Source organism: Lithobates pipiens, unplaced genomic scaffold (genome assembly GCF_037356315.1).
Source record: "Lithobates pipiens isolate NorthernLeopardFrog02 unplaced genomic scaffold, aLitPip1_a1.2 Scaffold_8, whole genome shotgun sequence".
In the NCBI taxonomy this organism is placed as follows: Eukaryota; Metazoa; Chordata; class Amphibia; order Anura; family Ranidae; genus Lithobates; species Lithobates pipiens.
This window is the reverse complement of record NW_027507903.1, coordinates 266,047,313-266,068,294: the sequence shown is the minus strand read 5'-3', so window position 1 is coordinate 266,068,294 and position 20,982 is coordinate 266,047,313. Positions and strand designations below refer to the sequence as shown.

The 20,982-nt window shown below is 40.1% G+C and overlaps 1 protein-coding gene across 1 annotated transcript in view; it reads left to right on the top strand.

Annotated features, from left to right (window-relative positions):
* TMTC2 (transmembrane O-mannosyltransferase targeting cadherins 2) overlaps positions 1 to 20,982 on the top strand; it is a 401,081-nt gene that overhangs the window by 209,880 nt on the left and 170,219 nt on the right. Inside the window, exon 4 of the mRNA XM_077471877.1 lies at positions 7,830 to 7,944. Coding sequence (XP_077328003.1) covers positions 7,830 to 7,944 — 115 coding nt within the window. The remainder of the gene's footprint in view (positions 1 to 7,829; positions 7,945 to 20,982) is intronic.

The following is a 20,982-nucleotide window of genomic DNA, read 5'->3' as shown; positions in this document are numbered from 1 at the left end:
TCCCTGCTTTCTTCCTTTATATCTATCCCACTACCTATGATGATTTATGTGGATGGAGACATACCGCAGAGGAAATAGCCACACTTGAAAGTCTTTCAGAAAAGGACAACACCCCAAAAAACAGCCTATGTATATCTACAAGCATATATGATCCTCCAAATATAATTTTGAGTAGGATCTATTAAATCTGGTAAGCCCCCATTTTATGCGGTGGAGGGTTCACGCGGTGATTGTGTGATTATTCCTTGGAGAAGGTGTAGGACTGTCTTCACTTCATCGTATCACACACAGATACTTTGGAAAATTTCGGAGAACTCTTCACTTGTTTCCATGCTGTTTGTTCCATTTTTTCTTTGGACACATTTTTTCATATATTTGTCTGGACATTCTAGCTTTGCACATACAGCAATGAATGTTTAAATGTGTGTTTTTTATTTCTTTGCATAGTCTAATATATGTATTGACTACATTGGTCACATTGTAATGTGGTAAAAACAAATAAGCGCTACACTGTTTTTCACAAAATTTGTTATGTCACATTTGCACACCTAGATGTTGTGTTAGCTGCTGTTTGTATACTGGTTACACATTTGAATAGCGCAGTGTTTTTGTTCTTTTTGAAATAGAATACAAAGCTGCCTATGAAAATACAAAGCTGTCTACGACTGGCTGAGCCCAATTCAGTTTTGTTCCAGGTGTGAGATGGGAAATCCCTGCCTAACAGCAGGAACCCAGCACTGTGTAATGTACGTAGCTGAAGCTGCCTTTCCAGTGGTGGCATGATGTGACTTAATTCTGTACTTTCTGCTACTAAGCTTTCTTCTTCATTGATTTTTCTTGATTGAAGATTTATTGAACTCACTTTGGAACCACACATTTTTTTAGAGCACTATTTGTCTTTGTGTTCATTTTTTATTTTTATCTTTCACGTTGTCACTTTTTCACAGCAATACTATTTGTGCGATTTGTATGAGTTTTCTGACTGCATATTTCTATTTGATTGTCATTTTTTGCTGCTATTTCATCATTATTTATTGTATTGTTGATCATTTTTGTATGCACATTTTTTCACGTTGGGTATTATAGCACACTGATATTCAACAGTGTGGATTTTGTTTAGCGCCACTAGGTGTTTTTGTTTGCATTTCAAGTGTTAGATTTGCCTTCTTTCCACCTTCTGATAAATACTAAGCTTTTTTATTTTTATTTTATTTACCCATTCTCCTTCCTAGAAAGCTTTTTCAGTGTTTCTTTATGTGTGTGTGTGTGTGTGTGTGTGTATATGTGTATATATATATATATATATATATATATATATATATATATATATATATATATATATATAATGTGTGTATGTATGTATGTATATATAAGTTGCCAGAGTCATACATCCAAATCATGGTGCACCCTGGCTTCTGCAGTACGGGAAAGGGATGGCAATAAAATAAGCAGCTTGAAAGGTAAGTATTCTTTTACAAAATGGCTGCATATTAATGTACAGCTGTGGTCAAACGTTTTGAGAATAACACAAATATTAACTTTCACAAAGTCTGCTGCCTCAGTTTTTATGATGACAATTTGCATATACTCCAGAATGGTATGAAGAGTGATCAGATGAATTTCAATTATTTGCAAAGTCCCTCTTTGCCATGAAAATAAACTTAATCCCATAAAAAAATCTCCTGTGCATTGGGAAGTAGGCTTCAGGGCACCCAAGAAAGTCCAGCAAGCGCCAGGAACCTCTCCTACAATTCAGCTGTGGGATCAGGGCACCACCAGTGCTTGCTCAGGAATGGCAGCAGACAGGTGTGCGTGCATCTGCAAGCACTGTGAGGCGAAGACTTTTGAAGGATGGCCTGGTGTCAAGAAGGGCAGCAAAGAAGCCACTTGTCTCCAAGAAAAACATCAGGGACAGACTGATATTCTGCAAAAGGTAAAGGGATTAGACTACTGAGGACTGGGGTAAATAAATTTTCTCTGATGAATCCCCTTTCCGATTGTTTGGGACATACAGAAAAAACCTTGTCTGGAGAGGAAAAGGTGAGTGCCACCTGGAATGCTGTCCCATTCCAACAGTAAAGCATCCTGAGACCAATCATGTGTGGGGTTGCTTTTCAGCCAAGTGGGTGGGCGCACGCACAATTCTGCCTAAGAACAAAGCCATGAATACAGAATGGTACAAAAACATCCTCTGAGAGCAACTTCTCCCAACCATCCACGAACAGTTTGATGAACAATGCCTTTTCTAGCATGATGAAGCACCTTGTCATAAGGCAAAAGTGATAACTAAGTGACTTGGCCAGGAAACTCCCCAGACCTTAATCCCAATTAGAACTTGCGGTCAATCCTCAAGAGATGGGTGAACAAAACCCACCACAAATTCTGACAAACTCCAAGCATTGATTATGCAAGAATGGGCTGCCATCAGTCAGGATGTGGCCCAGAAGTTGATTGACTGCATGCCAGGGCGAGTTGCAGAGGTCTTGAAAAAGAAAGGTCAACACTGCAAATATTGACTTTTTGCATAAACTTAATGTAATTGTCAATAAAAGCCTTTGACACTGATGAAATGCTTGTAATTTTTCAGTATACCATAGTAACATCTGACAAAAAGATCTAAAAAAAATGAAGCAGCATACTTTGTGAAAATTAATATTTGTGTCATTCTCAAAACTTTTGGCCACGGCTGTACTGAGGACACTGTAATGCATAGGGACATTTTTTGGGGGAAAAAAACCCTTCCTTCCCTTAGCCCCATCCTTCATCTGCTCCGAAAATCCTTGTATAAGCTTTAGGTTGATCTGTATGGAGCTTCCACAGGGCTGAGCACCTACTTCCCAAAACCATGTGCCAATGCTGGGTCCTGGCTGGTCACTTAGGCTCATAGGAAGGAGAGAGAGCTACATAGATCCATTTACCCTGAGATGACTGATATTTCACTTTTTGTCCAGCTTGTGAACCCAGTGTCTGGGAAACGAGGTGCATGTATGCTTGAAGTAAAAAAAAAAAATCAATGAAGTTTGTTGCTTTGCTTTGCATGAGTAAAGCACAGGTAAAGAGGTGGATTAGTGGAGCAAAATGTCATACATGCATTGGCTGAAAAGGTTAATTACTTGGTGAAAATGTCTGCTTGAAAGTGTCTGACTCTTATTAAAATATGTAAATCGTGTCAAATATGACCTGAAACTGACTTGAATTTGAAGGAAGCTTAATGTTTAAATGACACAGGTCGTAAAAATGAAGCTTGCATGTATGAAAAGTTTACTGTATATGAGATGCAGTTTTATCCAACCTGTGGTGCTGTTGCACGTGTATGTAGAGGCATATGGCAGCACAGAATAAAATACACCTGTATTTATGGTGCACCGGTGTCAAAGCTGCTGCATAGTTTTGCCAATAGACATGCAGTTCAGAATACCGTATATACTCGAGTATAGGCCGACCCGAATATAAGCCGAGGCCCCCAATTTACCCCCAAAAAAACTGGCAAACTTATTGACTCGTGTATAAGCCGAGGGTGAGACATGCCTGTCCATCCCTGTGTGTCCGTCCGTCCATCCCTGTGTGTCCGTCCATCCCTGTGTGTCCGTCCATCCCTGTGTGTCCGTCCATCCCTGTGTGTCCGTCCATCCATCCCTGTGTGTGTGTGTGTCCATCCATCCATCCCTGTGTGTGTGTGTGTCTCCATCCATCCATCCCTGTGTGTGTGTGTCTCCATCCATCCATCCATCCATCCCTGTGTGTGTGTGTCTCCATCCATCCATCCATCCCTGTGTGTGTGTGTATCCATCCATCCCTGTGTGTGTGTGTGTCTCCATCCATCCATCCATCCGTGTGTGTGTGTCTCCATCCGTGTGTGTGTGTGTGTGTGTGTGTGTGTGTGTGTCCAGCCTACCTGTGTCCCGAGCCTTTGTCCCGAGCCTCCGTCCCGTGTCGTGCCTTGCCTTCGTCCCGTCCCGTCCCGTCCCGTCCCGTGCCGTGCCTTGCCTTGCCTCCGTCCCGTGCCCTCTTCGTCGGCGGCCATTGTAAAATTCAAAAGCCGCGCCTCCTCCTTCGCCTGTGATAGGCGGAACACTGAATTTCCCAGCAGCCTGTGTTCCGCCTATCACGGACGTCGTATCATCCTCGTCCGTAGTACGAGGATGATACGACGTCCGTGATAGGCGGAACACAGGCTGCTGGGAAATTCAGTGTTCCGCCTATCACAGGCGAAGGCGGAGCCGGAGGCGCGGCTTTTGAATCATAGAATGGCCGCTGTCTGTCTGCTCGACACGCTGATCGAGCGGGCAGACAGCGATGACTCGAGTATAAGCCGAGGGGGGCACTTTCAGCCTCAAAAAAGAGGCTGAAAATCTCGGCTTATACTCGAGTATATACGGTATGCTATATGCATGTAAATTCTGGTATTTGCATATACACGGGCACATGCATGGAAATGTTTCGCTGAAAAAAAGTTTAGAGCTGAAGAAGCATTCTCCACTTTTTAGGTTGTATAGCTGATTCGTTGAAAATGAAGATACTAGTGAACATTTATTAAATTGCATGCTAAAATAAGGACTAGCATTCCAAGAAGGTTCATGTATAATTACTATGGTCTTCTGAGCCATGTCAATCTTCCTATATGCCTTTGTCTTAGAAGCCATTTAATGGAATCCAGATGCAAGTCTGATCTACATAACTAAATACATTTTTTTGTTGTTTTTATATTGCTCAACATTTGAATATTTAAACATTGTTTCTCAGTGCAAGTTTCCATGACCATAGCCAAAAAACTGTGTACGACAATTGAATTAATCAGATATCTTGAGTTAGACTTCTTGAAAGTATAAAAGCCTTAAGGCAGGTTGTGTCACCACCCACTCAGATCTTTTTCTAGATGATACACTATTTAATAGAAGAGCAAGTAAAGTGTTGGTAATACCTCCGTGCTTTCAGAGCCTGCAATGCGTTTCTAATGAAAAACACAAGTTTTCATTCAGTTTTCTGGCCAGCTATGTCCCAATCCAATTTGCATTTCCTTTCTGCAATAAAACGTTAGTATTTTCCATTACAGATACTGCGAGGCAGATATGGATACAGAGCAAAATCATATTGTTTATTGCTTTGATGAGACACTATATGTGATCTTGTTTACTCCTGGGGGTTAGGCATTATGTTTATAGAGAAAAATAGTTGCTGAAACTACAACCCAAATTCAAAAAAAGTTGGGATGCTGTTTAACTTCTTCAGATCCGAGCTGAATGGCAGCAACAGCGTGGACCTACTTTGCCTGGACTACGGCAATAGTTCTCCCATGCCCGAGCATCCTGCTCTGTGATCAGCAAGTCTGAGAGTCCGATCGGAGTAAGGGGTCGATCCTGATCCCAATGACAGCTGATCATGTGATGTAAACAGAACCAGTAATCGGCTATTTTTTCTCCTCGCGCTGATAGCACGAGGAGAAAAAAAAAAGAAGCCAATCACCGGCGGCTCTCACAGAGGGACATCTGTCCTGATCAAGGAGAGCTGCCGCCAGCTCATCTGTGCCCACCTGTGCCAGTTCCACCTACCATTGCCCATCAACGCTGCCTACTATTGCCCACAGTGACACCCATCAGTGTCCACAGTGCCATCTATCAGTGTCACCAATCAGTGCCTCATCCACAGTGCAGCCCATCAGTGTCACCTACCAGTGCCCATCAGTGCCATTTATCAGTAGCAGCTTATCTGTGCCACCTTATCTGTGCCCATCAGTACCACCTTATCTGTGCCCACCAGTGCCGCCTTATCAGCACATGTCAATGAAGGAGAAAAAGTACCTGTTTGTAAAACTATGAAACATGATTTTTTTTCTTTTTCAATTTTTTTAATTTTTTTAGCAAAAAATTTAAACCTAGCTGTGATTAAATACCACCAAAAGAAAGCTCTATTTGTGTGAAAAATGTATAACAATTTAATTTGGGTAAAGTGTTGAAAGACTGTGCAATTGTCATTCAAAGTGCGTCAGCGCTGAAAGCTGAAAATTGGTCTGGGCAGGAGGGGGGTTTCAGTGCCCAGAGCGTGGTTAAAATCTACACAGGACAGAATACAAGGGTTTTCAAATCTTATAAACCTATATGTTCACAATAGAAAGTTGAAAACATATCAAATGTTTGAAAATTTACCATTTTAAGAAAAAAATAAGGCAATTTTGCAATTGATGGCAGCAACACGTCCCAAAAATGTTGGGACAGGGCAGCAAAAAGCTGGCAAAGTAAGTGGTACTAATTAGGAAGAGCTGGAAGAACATTTTGCAACTAATTAGGTTAATTGGCAACAGGCCAGTAACATGAGTGGGTATAAAAGGGCATCTTAGAGAGTCAGTGTCTCGGAAGTAAAGATGTGCAGAGGTTCCCCACTCTGAAAGGATGGATCTAAAAATTGTCAAACTATTTCAGAATAATGTTCCCGGACATACAATTGCAAAGACTTTAAATATATCATCATATACAGTACATAATATCATCAAAAGATTCCTATAATTTAGAAAAAAAACTCTGTATGCAACGAACAAAGCTGAAACGCAATATTGAATTCTGGTGATGTTCGCATCCTCAGACGGCACTGCATTAAAACGGCCATTATTCTGTAATGGACATCACTGCACGGGCTCAGGAATATTTCCTAAAAATCACTGTCTGTGAACACACTTCCACATGCCATCCAAAAATGCAAGTTGAAGCTCTATCGTGTACAGAAGACACCATATCTAAACATGATCCAGAAATGCTTGTTTTCCCCTCTTGCTGCCTGAATTTATTTACTGTAGAATAGGTAGGGCTGGTAGACATCTACAGAAGGTGTATAGCTCTTGCTCCAAAACACTGTTGTAAAACATGTCTTGATGCACTACTGTGACGTTCATTCTTAATGGTACTCCAACACACCTGTATTACAGTGCACCGCAATGCATGGTACTGTATGTTGTGGTGCGCAGCATTTGAAGAATATCGCCTGCACCATTTTTGGTCCCTTGGGCAGCATATTCATATAAATGGCCTGCCTTATAACAATGCACGTTAACATACAGCAACAGTGTAAATCCAGCTCTAAAGCCACAAAGTGTTTGTCTTGAAGTAATTTGCTGAAATATTTGATTGGGAGATTTTTTTTTTTCTTTTGATTTTATTTTCTTTTAAACTTTTGTGAAGAGACTTAATTGAAGTTTTGTCAAAAATATGTGACATTTGATATTTTATGACACATTTAAAGATATTTATGTTTCAGCTTGTATTTTCATTCTACAGCTCCAGCTTAAGGTGTTCGCCTTGTTATTGTTTTAGTTAAGAGCCATTTCTGACTGGTCATGTGGCTGCGCCTCGGCTGCATTGCCCTTCGGAGAATGGCTATTCTATTTGCTGATAAATTTGTGCCTTCTGATTTCAAGAGAGGTCTTCATTGTTCAGCAGACACTTCCTGTACTAAAGTAATTACTTGTGCAGGCACATTTGTCATTATTAGTTGATCTTTGTAGCATAGCATTATTACTTGACAGTAGGAGACTTTTACAGAACACAGTCTAGAATGAAAGCTTACAGCACCAACTGTCTTTGCCAGATAGTAATGAGTGTGACATTGTCAGAATTGAATGGGCTTTATTCTTGCATTCTAGTGCGGAGGTTAAAATGATACGTCTTGCAAAAAAAAGCAATTTTTTGGAGATTGTTCAAAAAGTGACTTTTTTTGGTTTTGGATTGATAGGTCATTTGATACCATAAACTTACAGGTGTATTGTGCATTATGCTTTTTTTTTTTTTTTTTTTTAAGAGGCATGCATAGAAGTATTCATTCAATTTTTTTTTCTTTGACAGCCTGGGGAAACCTTGGGAATGTATTGAAGAACCAAGGCGAGATTTCTGAAGCAGAAAAAGCTTATAGGAATGCCTTGTACTATCGCAGCAATATGGCTGACATGCTGTACAACTTGTAAGTATATCCTGCTGTATATTTCAGTGTCCATTTAGAGAGCCCAGGCGAGAAAGTTGTGGCCTTCGGCAATCATAAACGCTATAGGGTATAAATATGCCACTGAGGCACATATATAGAGGGTCTTTTACTTGCCAAAAGATTTTGGTAAAATACATCCATCCTACAGATCTATATAGCTGTTTCTCTAACAGGTGACAGGACTACAGTTTTGCAACTGCTTTACTGCCTGCTTCCTTCATCCTTTTTGGCTAAACTTTTGCTGCACACCATGTGAGAAAAAGTTCCGGCAATGCTGATCTGTGTCCAAAAATGCTAAATGCCTGGTTGTTGGGTCAAACCATGCAACAAGTGAAGCCGGAACCTCTGACTTGATTTTGGATCAGTAAATTTGAATGTATGGGAGCCTAAAGTTTATTATTTTAGGTGGTTAGCAGTGGCAACCCCATCTTTCTCTCTAAACAGGTTTCCTTAAGGCTCGGTTCACACCTAAACTGGCCATGGATCGCACAGCAACGCTGTCCGTCCCTGTTCTCCATTTCCAAGATGAATCAGGGCATAATCTTTACCTGAATTCGGCCCTGAAATAGAGGCAAAGATGCACACAGCATTTCTGTGCAGTGCGCTCCACAGCAGCCCCCGTGACATGTGAGCTGCCTCCATAGAGAGCCAGTCACATTCTCCTGCTATGCGAATTGGGTGCGGAGAAACCTGCATCCAATTCACATAGGTGTTTACCCAGCCTTAGACAACCTTTAAAATCCTACCACCTCCACCGCCCCTTCAGCATGCAGAGCAGGCAATTTTCAGGGAATTTCATGAATTTTTAAAAGGAGTAATGTGTTAGTGGACTACCTCAGTCAAGCCTGTATTACTAGAATTAAAAATTATATTCTATATGCATTTGGTGCCAGTCCATATGCATGTTTTTCTCTAACATGATGAGCAAAGTTTAGTTCAATTCATACATATAGTCAGATGTGTTTTAAGTGCCATGGTTGCTATTTACTCCCAAGCTGGCTCTCAACATAAGGCCTTTATTCTTGGCACCGAAACATCAGTTTTTAATACCACAAGATGTATGTTTATGGTGTACATTTGTAGTACAAGATGTGTAGCAGTGTATTCCTGATGAGAAGAAAACTATTTCCGTAATGTGTCATAGATTATCCTGAATGAGCACTTAGCCTTACTTGTGCAAAGTATTGGGTCACCATTCATTCATTACTTAATTGCTTCCATATGAAAACCAACACCATCCCAAATGCTTCATGAGGACTTCTGCAACTTAAAATGAATACAAGCTAAACATCAGTAAGTAATTTATTTTAAGCAAAAATGCCACACAATCAATGTTAAAATATTTTCATTATTTACACCAGGGTTTATTGCACCAAGTTGGCATGAGTAAATAGTTGTACATCCATAAGAAAAGTCAATATGTAAAAGTAAAGACCTTATGTAATGTTTTGAGGTTTCTAAAATGTCCTTCTGCAGTAGATATTTGTTGGATGGTCACTATTTCTAAAGTAGAACTGGACTATATATAACAAGCCCAGTAACCCACCACTCACACACGTGGATTAACAGCTCTGAAGACCAGTGGCAACATATGTGTTGTATAACTCTAAAGGCACATCTTTAACTTCATGGCTTTGCACTTATAAACTGACAAGGTTTATAAAAAAAAGGCATTTTTAATAAACACTCAATAAAGCTGCTAATTGCTTAACTTGCTTGTTCAGGTTGTCATGAAACACATTACCAGTTTAATTTAGTCTGTTTATTTTGAATTATAGAAAGCCATTAAGAAATTACCATTACATAGGTATTCATAGTCAAATATTGATCCCTTGATCTCAATCTGAGATGGACATGTTGCTTGACATTGTATAGGATTTTTCATTTTTTTTAAATAGTTTTTAGGTTAGCATTTGCTTTAGAACGTTCCCAGATCAAAAGTGATCTTCAAAAATGGGACAAAGAGATTTTTAAGTGGTTCGGGAGAACTAATATTATTAAGATGAATGTGATGCCAAGACTCCTATACTTAATACAGACTATACCAATTAAGATCCCCCCAAGCTTTTTTAAGGATCTTAGATCAAGATTTATGAAGTTTATTTGGGCTGGGAAACCAGCAAGAGTACGCCGAAATATCTTAGTACTCCCCAAAGGAAAAGGAGTGATAGGACTCCCGGATCCAATAAAATATCAGGAAGCCTCACATTTAGCTATAGTAGTGAAATGGTGTAGGCTTAAAAAAGAAAAACCTTGGACACAGACAGAACAAGCAGTGACGACAGATATCCCATTGGAAGGATTAGTGTGGATCCCAGATACAGAAGTGCCAAAAGGAGTGAGAAAACATCCAACAATAGGCAAGACAATACAAACGATTAAAAAAGTATTTAGAAAAACATCTATCTCGAGGAATCCTAGTCCGCTCCTTCCTATCCTGGGTACCCCGACATTTCAACCGGGAATAACGGATCCAAAATTCAAAACAATACGAGATAGAGGTATGAGCAGAATTTGTAATTTCTCTGTAGAAAATCGGTTAATGACAAAAAAAGACATTGAAAAAGAAATAACATCAGAGTTAGATCCCTTCAGAATGAGGCAATTAGAAGCTTTTATTAGATCTAAATCAAAAGTATATGTAGAAATAAGGGCACTGACTGAGTGTGAAGAGATCTGTTTGAAAGGAGATGTATTGAGACATTTGATGTCCTATTTTTATAATATGTTAATAGAACAGGAGACTCCACAAGAACTTCATTTTCTTCAGGCCTGGGAAAGATTTAGGGACTACATTCTCCCCAGAACAAAAGGATAAGATGTTGCTGCTTAATCAAAAGGCCTTGATGGCAAGCAGATATCAAGAAGGGGGATATAAGATCCTTACCAGGTGGTATAGAACACCAAAAGTGTTACATCAAATTTACCCCCAGATATCGGAGACATGCTGGAGATGTTATGGAGCGGAGGGAACATTATTACATATTTTCTGGGAATGTCCAAAAATTAGAGCATTCTGGGAGATGGTAGCTGATACTATTGAAATAACAGGAATTGCCATTGGATATAATCTGGCAACTTTTTTTCTGCTGGATATTCCAATGACAATGGAAAGATTCAAAAATTCTCTGCTGAGACACCTGTTGATAGCAGCAAGGGCATGTATTCTGGTTCTGTGGGGAAAAAAAATAACCCTCCAGCTAGAGCACAATGGTTTTTGAGAATTGCAGAAATTCAACAAATGGAAAATTTGACAATGAAAGATCACGATGAGAAATATCAGAAGATATGGGCTCCCTATCTAAATTATAGAGAAAGTATGATGTAAAACATTTGAAATATGGCTAATTGGAGCTGGTGGATGGTGGGGGGGGGGGTGAAGGGGGGCTTATTATGATTTTTTTTTTCTTTGGGAGGGAGGGGTAAGGGATAAAGAAAGTCATATGGAATTAAGGTATAAATTGGACATATTGTAAGGTATAGCTGTTAAAGATGTTGTAGGTATATAATGAACTGTAATATGAAATTTATGGAAAGAAAAGAGGGAAAAATAAAGAATTTATAAAAAAAAAGAGCGTTCCCATGTTGGAGGTAACTGTTGCCACACCTACGAGAGAAAAGCCATATAAATTGCAGTGTTTCCAAATCACCTTCTGAACTCTGTTTTTTTTTGTTCTCGTTTTCCAATAAAAAACTCAAAATACTTTCACTGAGGCTGAGAAACACTTCCTTTGCACGTACATTCAATTATAGAAAATCCATGTGAATGAAAGCTTGTGCATTCAATGTGCAGTGTTCTACTTCTCACCATATTCAGTGGGGACTAGTTGAAAAACTGTGCCATGAGATGTTCAGTGATATAGTCATAAATATTTTCCTCCGCCATTGGTCTTGGGGACTATTTGTGTACATTTCAGAACAACTCAAGTTGTTTTAGTTGTATTGGACAGTTTTACCTCCCATGTATTACCATATTCTCCTATAAGAGCCAAGTCTTAACGATAAAATATACTTTCTTTATTGTACATCGTGGGACACAGAGCCTTAAGTAATAAATGGGTTATGGACCACCTTCAGGTGTTGACATTGGTATACCCAATCAAGGAAGTTCACTCCCTATATAACCCCTCCTCCTTCCAGGAGCATATCAGTTTTTTCTCCAGTGTCTAAGGTGTTGGTCACGAGTGAAGATGTGCTCTGAGGAGCTCCAGGAGGGATCCATGCTGGATTTAAAAAACCTCCACAAATCAGTTTCTGCCTGTAACACTTCTCTTTGAGGGCTGGACCCTAGGAACCAGGACTCTTTTTGGTTATGCTACATTATCTAAAGTTATCCTGAGGGGTGCTTTACAGGTCCAAAGAAGTGGAACCCCTATTAAAAGGGACCCAGTCTTTGAAGGTTTAACTACGCTGCCCGCCGTGATGGGTGAAGTTTGGACCTGTCTGTTTTCAGCAGTATCCCGCAGCTAGGATAAGGTAAGGAAAGAAGCCCAGGAACTGTAAAAAGTCCACCTATGCTTTCTTATATATATATATATATATATATATATATATATATATATACACTCTGTATGCCTTTTAAAAATGTCTCTTCTAGAGGGAGTATATTACACTTACCTTGTACGATGCCTTTTTCAGCAGCTCTGTGTCCGGCTATAGCAACAGGTGTAGTTTATGAACATACAAAAACAGCCATTTGCATTTTTTTTGTATAAAGTGAAGTCTTTAAAATTGGGAGCCTAACAAACACTGCTGAAATAAATTCCCCCCCCCTTTTTTTTTTCTTAAAGTGCCTCTGATTTTGTGCTTAGCACTGTGACTTCCAGAGCTACCACAAAGGTATCAAGGATTACACCCCTAGATGCTGGGGACTCCAGTCATGTCTACACACTGTCATCTTCTCCGGAGATGCCTGACATGGCAAGCCAGGGTGAGTCATTGGAAGCAATTGGTGGTGCAACTGCTTCTTACACTTCAGCCCCTGTATACGTGAGTGAAGATGCATTTTCCTCTGCCCTGCAGGGTTTAGAAGGAAGATTAGCGGCTTTAATCACATCCTCCATCCAGGAGGATAAGAAGCGTGCTAGATCCCCCTCCCCCACCTTAAACCCCATTTTCCAAGGGAACAGGGCACAGGATGAGGTATTGCCCTCAGGTGATCACGGGGAAAAACTAGCCGCATTTTCCTCTGTGGAGCAAACAGTTGATGAACCTTATGCAACCTCGCAATCTGACAGATTGATGGTACAAACTCTTAGAAATGGTTCATTTCACTTTTTATGCTACTCCTAAGAGAGTCAGCTGAAAGTTCGGTCCCTTCCTTGGGTTTAAAAAAAAAAAAAAAACTTTACAGCATTTTTCATGCTTTTCTAGAAGGACTTATTTATGCTGAATGGGATCATCCGGATAAGCATTTTTTCCCTCCAAAGAGTTTCTCAGTTCTCTATCATGGAGGAAACATTCACAAAGGATGGAAAGTACCAACAATAGATGCTGCGATTTCCAGCGTCAATAAAGATGCATAAATTCTTAAGGATCCAACAGCTGAGAAGTTGCAATTTTTTGTTATAATCCTCCTACCAAAGGCGCTTTGCCATAGATGCCATGAAGGACTCTATCCACCAAACATCCCACATAAAACACATGCGTAGGACCCTGTGGTTAAAAGATTGGTCAGCCGAAGCATCTTGCAAAAAGGCATCTGTTTTCCTTTTTCATTGGGGATGATTTGATCAAATACATCCAAATGATTTCTAGCAGGAAAGGTACTCTTTTGTCCAAGAAGGTATAAATGTCCTTTTATTTAAACTGACTCCTTCCTCTGTGCCAGGGGCAGCTGCCTCTAGGCAGTGGTGATGGCCTCCACCATCAGACCCTAAGAGGAGAAAACATTCAGCCCCTGTATACATGATTGAAAATGAATTTTTCCTCTGCCCTGTGGGGACAAGAAGGAAAATTTGTGATTTTAACCACATCCGCTATCCAAGGATAGGAAGTGTGTTAACTCCCCCTCCCCCACCTTAGATCCCATATCAAGGGAGCAGTGGGTAGAGGATGAAGGGTTACCCTCAGGTGATCAGGAAGAAAGGCAAACCGATTACCCCTCTGCGGGGGAGACAACTGGAGTTGAACCTTTTTCACCCTCGCAATCTGAGAAATTGCTGATACAAATCTTACAGAGATGATTTGTGCCTCTTTCAAGCTACCTCTAGTAGAGTCAGCTGATCAGTTTTTTCTTAGGTTCATTAAAACCTTCACTTCCTTTTCCTGTACAGATTCACGCAGAAATATAACAGATCCATTATAGATCTAAAAGAATCAAAATCAGTTCCTGAAGATCTGCTCCCTTCTATGGAGTCAATCAGGTCAGTAATTTCTATGCTACAAGGAGGAAAACTTCTGACGCCTATCGGCATCAGGGATGCATATCTGCATGTCCATATATTTCCTGCACACCAAAGATTTCTGCGGTTCGAAGTAGAACAGCAGCATTTCAGTTTATAGCCTTGCCCTTCGGGCCAGCTACAGCACACAGAATGTTCACAAAAGTGCTAGCCCCACCTCTAGCCAGGTCAAGGGCACAGGGCTTAAACAGTCTTGGCATACCTAGACGATCTATTGCTAATAGACCAATCGGTGTTCGGAGCAAGATGTACGTATTTCAACCAGTTACCTGGAAAAGTCTGGGTTGCATTCTCAACCTAGTGAAGTCTCCCTTAAAACCCCTAAAAAAGCTGTAGTATTTGGGTCTGATCATAGATACATCACAGAAAAAAAGGGTGTTCTTGTCCAGGCAAAAAAAAAAAAAAAACTTCATAAGGGAGTTGGTACAGATGGTCAGGCCAAAAGGAGATCCCTTCATTTGCCCTTGTATGAGCTTCTTAGAAAGGATGGTGGCTTCATTTGAAGCAGTTCTCTATGCCCAGTTCCATTTGAGACTGTTTCAAAACATTATTCTGTCTAACAAGCTAACAAGACGATTCAAGCTTTGGACTTGCCAATGCGGCTGTCCCCAAGGGTGTCCCAAAGCCTCAATTGGTGGATACTAACCAGAATCTGCTGAAAGGAAAATCCTTCAGACCTGTTATCTGGAAAGTGGTAATAACAGATGCCAGCCTTTCAGGCTAGGGAGCAGTACTAAGGAAGACAACTGTCCAAGGACAGTGGTCAAGAACTGGAAGAGCCTTGCCCATCAACATCCTAGAGATTCGGGCAGTGCGTCTAGCTCTGAAGACCTGGACTTCCAGGTTAAGGGATTGTCCTGTCAGGGTCCAATCCATCAGTGCCATGGCTGTGGCCTGTATCAATTATCAAGGGGGGCACCAAGAGTCTCTCAGCACAGAGAGAGGTGAACCATATTCTAACTTGGGCAGAAAGAAATATTCTGTGCCTATCAGCAGTCTTCATTCCAGGAATAGAGAATTGGGAGGCAAACTACTTAAGTCACCAGCAGTTATTCCCAGGGGAATGATTTCTTCACTCCAACATATTATAGGGCTGTTTGTCAAAGGTGTGGACTCCGGACGTAGATCTTCTAGTGTCCACTTCAACATAAAGTTAGTCAACTTTGTGTCCACATCAAAGGATCTATTTGCAGGCAGAGCAGATGCTTTGGTGATACCGTGGGATCAGCTTTCACTGATCTATGCATTTCTCCCTATTCAATTGCTGCCTTGACTTGATTGCATGATCAAGCTGGAAAGAAAACCGTTAATTCTGGCAGCACCAGCATTGCCCAGAAGGTCATGGTATGCAGAAATCGTAAAGATGGCAGTGGAGGATCCAAGGTCCCTTCCACTAAGGCCAGACCTGCTCTCACAGGGGCTGATATTCCATCCTACTCCCATCCGCTAAATTTACCGGCCCGGCTATTGAAACCCACATTCTGAGGAAACGTGGGCTTTCTGGGTCGGTTATCTCTACTTTTAATTAATACAAGGAAACCAACTTACAGAACTATACATTATAGAGTCTGGAAGGCTTATGTTTCCTTGTGTTAACACCCTTGGAGCTATATCATAGGCAGATTTCTTGCCTTTCTACAATTAGGCATACAGATGAAGTTGGCCTTGAGTACTATTAAGGGCCAAGTCTCAGCCTTATCGATTTTATTTAAAAAACTGCATTCTTAGTCTGAGGTTTTATACAAGTGGTGATGTGGAATACTTTGCCATTTATATTACCTTTTAAGCTCTTGGGACTTGAATTTAGTTTTGTCAGTGTTGCAAAAACAGCCATTTCAACCAATACAGCATAGTCCCTTAGTCCTTCTGACAAGGAAGCTGGTATTTTTGGTTGCTATATCCTCAGCAAGGAGGTTTTTCGAAATTGGATGCTCTTTCTTGTAAAGAGACATATTTTATTATTCACAAGGACAGTGTGGTGTTACTCCCTCGTCCAGGCTTTTGCCAAAAGTGGTTTCAGGTTTTCACCTGAACTAAGATATTGTCCTGCCATTGTTTTTTCAAAAACCATGTTCCAGGGAAGAAAAAATCACTACATTGTCTTGGTGTGGTGAGAGCAGTGAGAATCTATTTAAAGGCAACTGCTCAGATTCATAAGACTGATGTCTTATTTATTCTGCCAGAGGGTCCTAAGAAAGGACAGGGAGTGTCGAAATCCACTGTCGCTAAGTGGGTTCAGCAAGTTATAATTCAAACTTATAATTAAGGGGTAAGATCTCCCTTTTCATATTAAGGCACACTCTACCCGGGTGATTAGTGCTTCCTGGGAAGTGCATCACCAGGCCTTAATGGCTCAGATCTGTAAGGACACAACTTGGTCTTCAGTGCATGCATTCACAAAAATTTTATCAGGTGGATGTAAGATGGAATGAGGATATCACCTTTGAGCGCAGTATGCTGCAGGCAGCAGTATTAGTCCTCAAGTCTGGGGGTACCCTGCAGGTTGTCTCTCCCTCCCCTCAAGTAGCATTGCTATGGGACATCCCATTAAGTAATTACTTAAGGCTCTGTGTCCCATGGTGTACAATAAAGAAAATAGGATTTTTTTTACAACTTACCTGTAAAATCTTTTTCTTGGAGTACATCATGGGACACAGAGATCTCTCCTCTCTTTTGGGATTTAAGTATATTGCTTTGCTACAAAAACTAATGTGCTCCTGGAAGGAGGAGGAGTTATATAGGGAGTGAACTTCCTTGATTGGGTATACCAGTGTCAACACCTGAAGGTGGCCCATAACCCATTAAGTAATTACTTAAGGCTCTCTGTCCCATGATGTACTCCAAAAAAAAGGATTTTACAGGTAAGCTGTAATAAAAATCCTATTTTTTGTTTCAATTTAATTTAAAATGCTTTGATACGTTTATAAGTTTTAAACTGGTATGTCTCATCTATAATTACCAATATGTTTTGGAGGGATTGTAAATGAGTGGCACCACAACATATCACATCTCTCCTAGGTGTACAGCCAGCCATAGACATCCATGTTTTGTGAATGAGCCTTAAAGCACAATATATTGTGCAGCATGGAAAACCTGAGAATAAATATGGCTACTCCCATGTACAATTACGAATAACATATAGAAACAGTTTTTTTTTTTCAGTTTTGGATAGAATAGGGAAGGGTCCGGGTTAGACGTTCTCTCAAGTTTTTATTGCTGTGTGTGAGAGCATTGGAGAGATTCACTGCTATATTTGCACTAGTGACCCATTTCCTCAAAACAGAAAGTGGGAGGTATTCCAGAATTTGAGTTGTCCTCAGAACATGACGTAAGGGAAAAACATTCTAATAGGCACACATGAATTCCTGTCACTTTGGGAGATTTCCATCAATATCCTGTTGCACCTCTGAGACAGACAGTGAAGAGAGTTCCCCAATGGTAACCAGGCTGCAAAACAAGAACTTGGCTGAGATTTTAACCCTTCCCTACTCTATACAAAACAAAAACATTGAATAACATAGTCTTTTATTCATACATTGTATTGGGTCTGTGAGAGCAGTGCATTTTGTTAAAGCATAATTTCCATAGATGCATAAGCTTGAGTCTTGTTTTAATTGTCTACTGTATAACTATGTAAATAAGTGTTATAGATAGTTCCCACTATTACAGTTTTATACCATCTGCCAGCATCTCAATAGATATTCTGATAAGAGGGATTCAAAATCCACTCATTAATTTGTACAGATGGAAAAGCAGTCAGTAGCCATTTTGATAGCCCCAGGAGAGCACAAAGACTCAGGTAGCTAATGCATATATTCTGAAACTCGGTTCATGCCAGCAGCATTGGGATACGTTAGGTATTCAGTGTGTGTTAGAGAACTAATCAAAGGCTGCTTCACAGACACGCTAGAGAATAGTAAAATACATGCAAAAGTGAATTAATTAGATTAACACAATATAATATGCATTTATAGAGCAGCTTGAAAAACTTGTTGCTCATACTAAAAAGGCCTGAGCATGTCCCCACAATGGATTGATTTAGAGGAGCACTCTTCAACTCCAGCCTCGAGCAAAGGGGTTAGGATAACACTTCCCTGTTTACTGACTAGCTATTACACACCCAAATGTCAGCTTACCACATGTGCGCTAATGAACATCTTTGTAATTTAATCTATGTTGAAGCTTCATAAAATGTTAAAATAAAGGAAGATAATCTCAAGAAATAATTTTATTACATTAAAATTAAACCTTCAATTAAAATAACCTATTTCCCAAAGTTGCTTTCCCATTTTCACCTGGTTATAGTACATTAACCCCCCTGGCGGTATTCCCGAGTCTGGCTCGGGGTGGAGATTTTTTACCAAAAGCGGTAACCCCGAGCCAGACTCTGCATCGCTGAATGCTGGGAGAGGTTTACTTACCTTGTCCCCTGGATCCAGCGATGTCCCCGCACTGTACGAGCGAGCCATGTCTCGCTCGATCTATCACAGAGCCGAGCTCCGTTCCCTGCGAGCGTTGCGATGCACGGGGATGGAGAACGCCGCCAAATTCAAAAAGTTAAACACACACATTACATACAGTATAATGTAGTCTTACAGATTACATTGCTGTATGTAATTATTTCACATCCCTATTGTCCCTAGTGTTCTGCCCAGTGCCCTGCATGCAGTTTTATATTATAAAAACTGTTCTTTATGCCTGGAAACTGGAGATTGTCCATAGCAACCAAAATTGTCCCTTTACATCAAAAATGGTTTTAGACCAGCTAGAAAACAGCGATAATAAATTAGAATCACTCGCAGAATTAAGTGATAGTGATTTGTGGGGAGATCCGTCATCAATTATTGAAAAGTAATGACAGTGACAATTCTGCAACTAAGCACATTTCAGTGTTTTTGATTTGATTACATGATTGAATAATTTTTATTATTGTTATATTAATATTTGGTATAATTATTTATAGTTATTTATTATATTATAATTTATGATTTAATTTTTCAAACTTTATTATACCTGGGATGTCTGCTAGACTCTGGTTTGGACTGATTTAAGTGAGTTATTCCTAAGAATTACAGGACAACAATATAAAACGCCAAATTTTCATGCAAAATAATTGTACCACTTTCAGTACCTAAAATCTGAAATAATCATACTGCCAGGGAGGTTAAGGCAGTGCTTGCCTAAAAATAATTTTGCTGGTGATTGCACCAAATATAAAGGCCCAGGGACACATGTTTTTGCCCTGTTTGAATGCATCCCAGTTCTTTTTGATTCAGACACCTATTCTCTGGAAGCTTCACCATGCTAATTATCAGTTAGTATTCCTCTTGTTAGGCAATGCTCTTCTCTTGGCTACCACAGTGCTCTTCCTGGTGTCTTCCTACAATATTCTAGGCCTCACTCTTGCTGTTTTCTGGCTTCATAATTGCTGTAGCAATTTGGTGCATTGGGACATTGTTCTGGGGATATTTTGCCACTGAAGACTGTAATCGATTTTAAAATACAGAATGTAATTCAGCCTGCCAGCACTCATTCATGCATAAGTATCAGTTTCTTAGTAAATATGATTTTCAAATTCTAACATAGGAACCCGGCTGCACCACCTCTCTCAAAATTGCTTTATTGCATGAGGTTTGTGAATTTGTGCTATTCTGATGGAGCTGAACACTGATTGTGCTATCCTCCTCTATCAGTATTTAATTTCATTGTGTGCAGAATTTTCTGTTGCAGCGCTTTTTGCTTGCCAACAAAAAAAAATGCACTTCAATGTAAAAGGGACAAATATCCCGTAACCATCCAAAGCTTTAAAGTAACAAGGACCGCATTATATGCAGAGTTGCTGGTCTCTGTGTTATTGTTATTTATGAATGTTATGCTACAATTCGTGGTTAAGGGATTTGGATATAATGTCAGTGTTACTGGTCTCTGTGTTCTTGTCACTTATGCATTCATGCTAAAGTTCGTGGTTAGGGGATATTGGATATAATATCAGTGTTTTACTGGAAGAACTTGGCTTTCCTTCTTATTGTTGCTAGGGGACCAATGAACGAATTTAGCGTCTTGAAAAAAAAAGAAAACATGAGTGTTGGCTATCAGTATTCAGTAATTTTGTTGCGTTGCTCTGTTGGCAGTTCCTGCCAGGAATTATGTGTATCTCTATCTATCTATCTATCTATCTATCTTATGTGTAGTAAATGTGAATTTAGAACAACCTAGGTATGCTTTGTTAATGTTAAAAGATATACTGTGTAAATGATAAAGCGAAAAGTTCCCAAGCATACCTTACTTGCTTGCCTGCTACCTCCAGATAAAAAGTATCCCACCTGCCCAGCCACCAGTGCTGAATCTGACAGCTGCTGCCTCCACAATGTTTGCAGCCTGCTGCTGAAATCTTTCTTGTTCCTTGGCCGCACCTGAACAACGTGCCTTCATAGACATAGCATATTTTTCCAGGGCTGGAGAACGCTCAGAGGTGGGTCACTTGAGTCAAAGCTACTGTGCAGGTGCTGCAAGTGGCAAGGAAAATTTCAGCCTCATATTCTAAAGCGGCCTTTTTTCAATCACTGTGCCTTCAGGTTTCTTCAGGAGTGCCTTGGCAAAATGCATAAAAGTT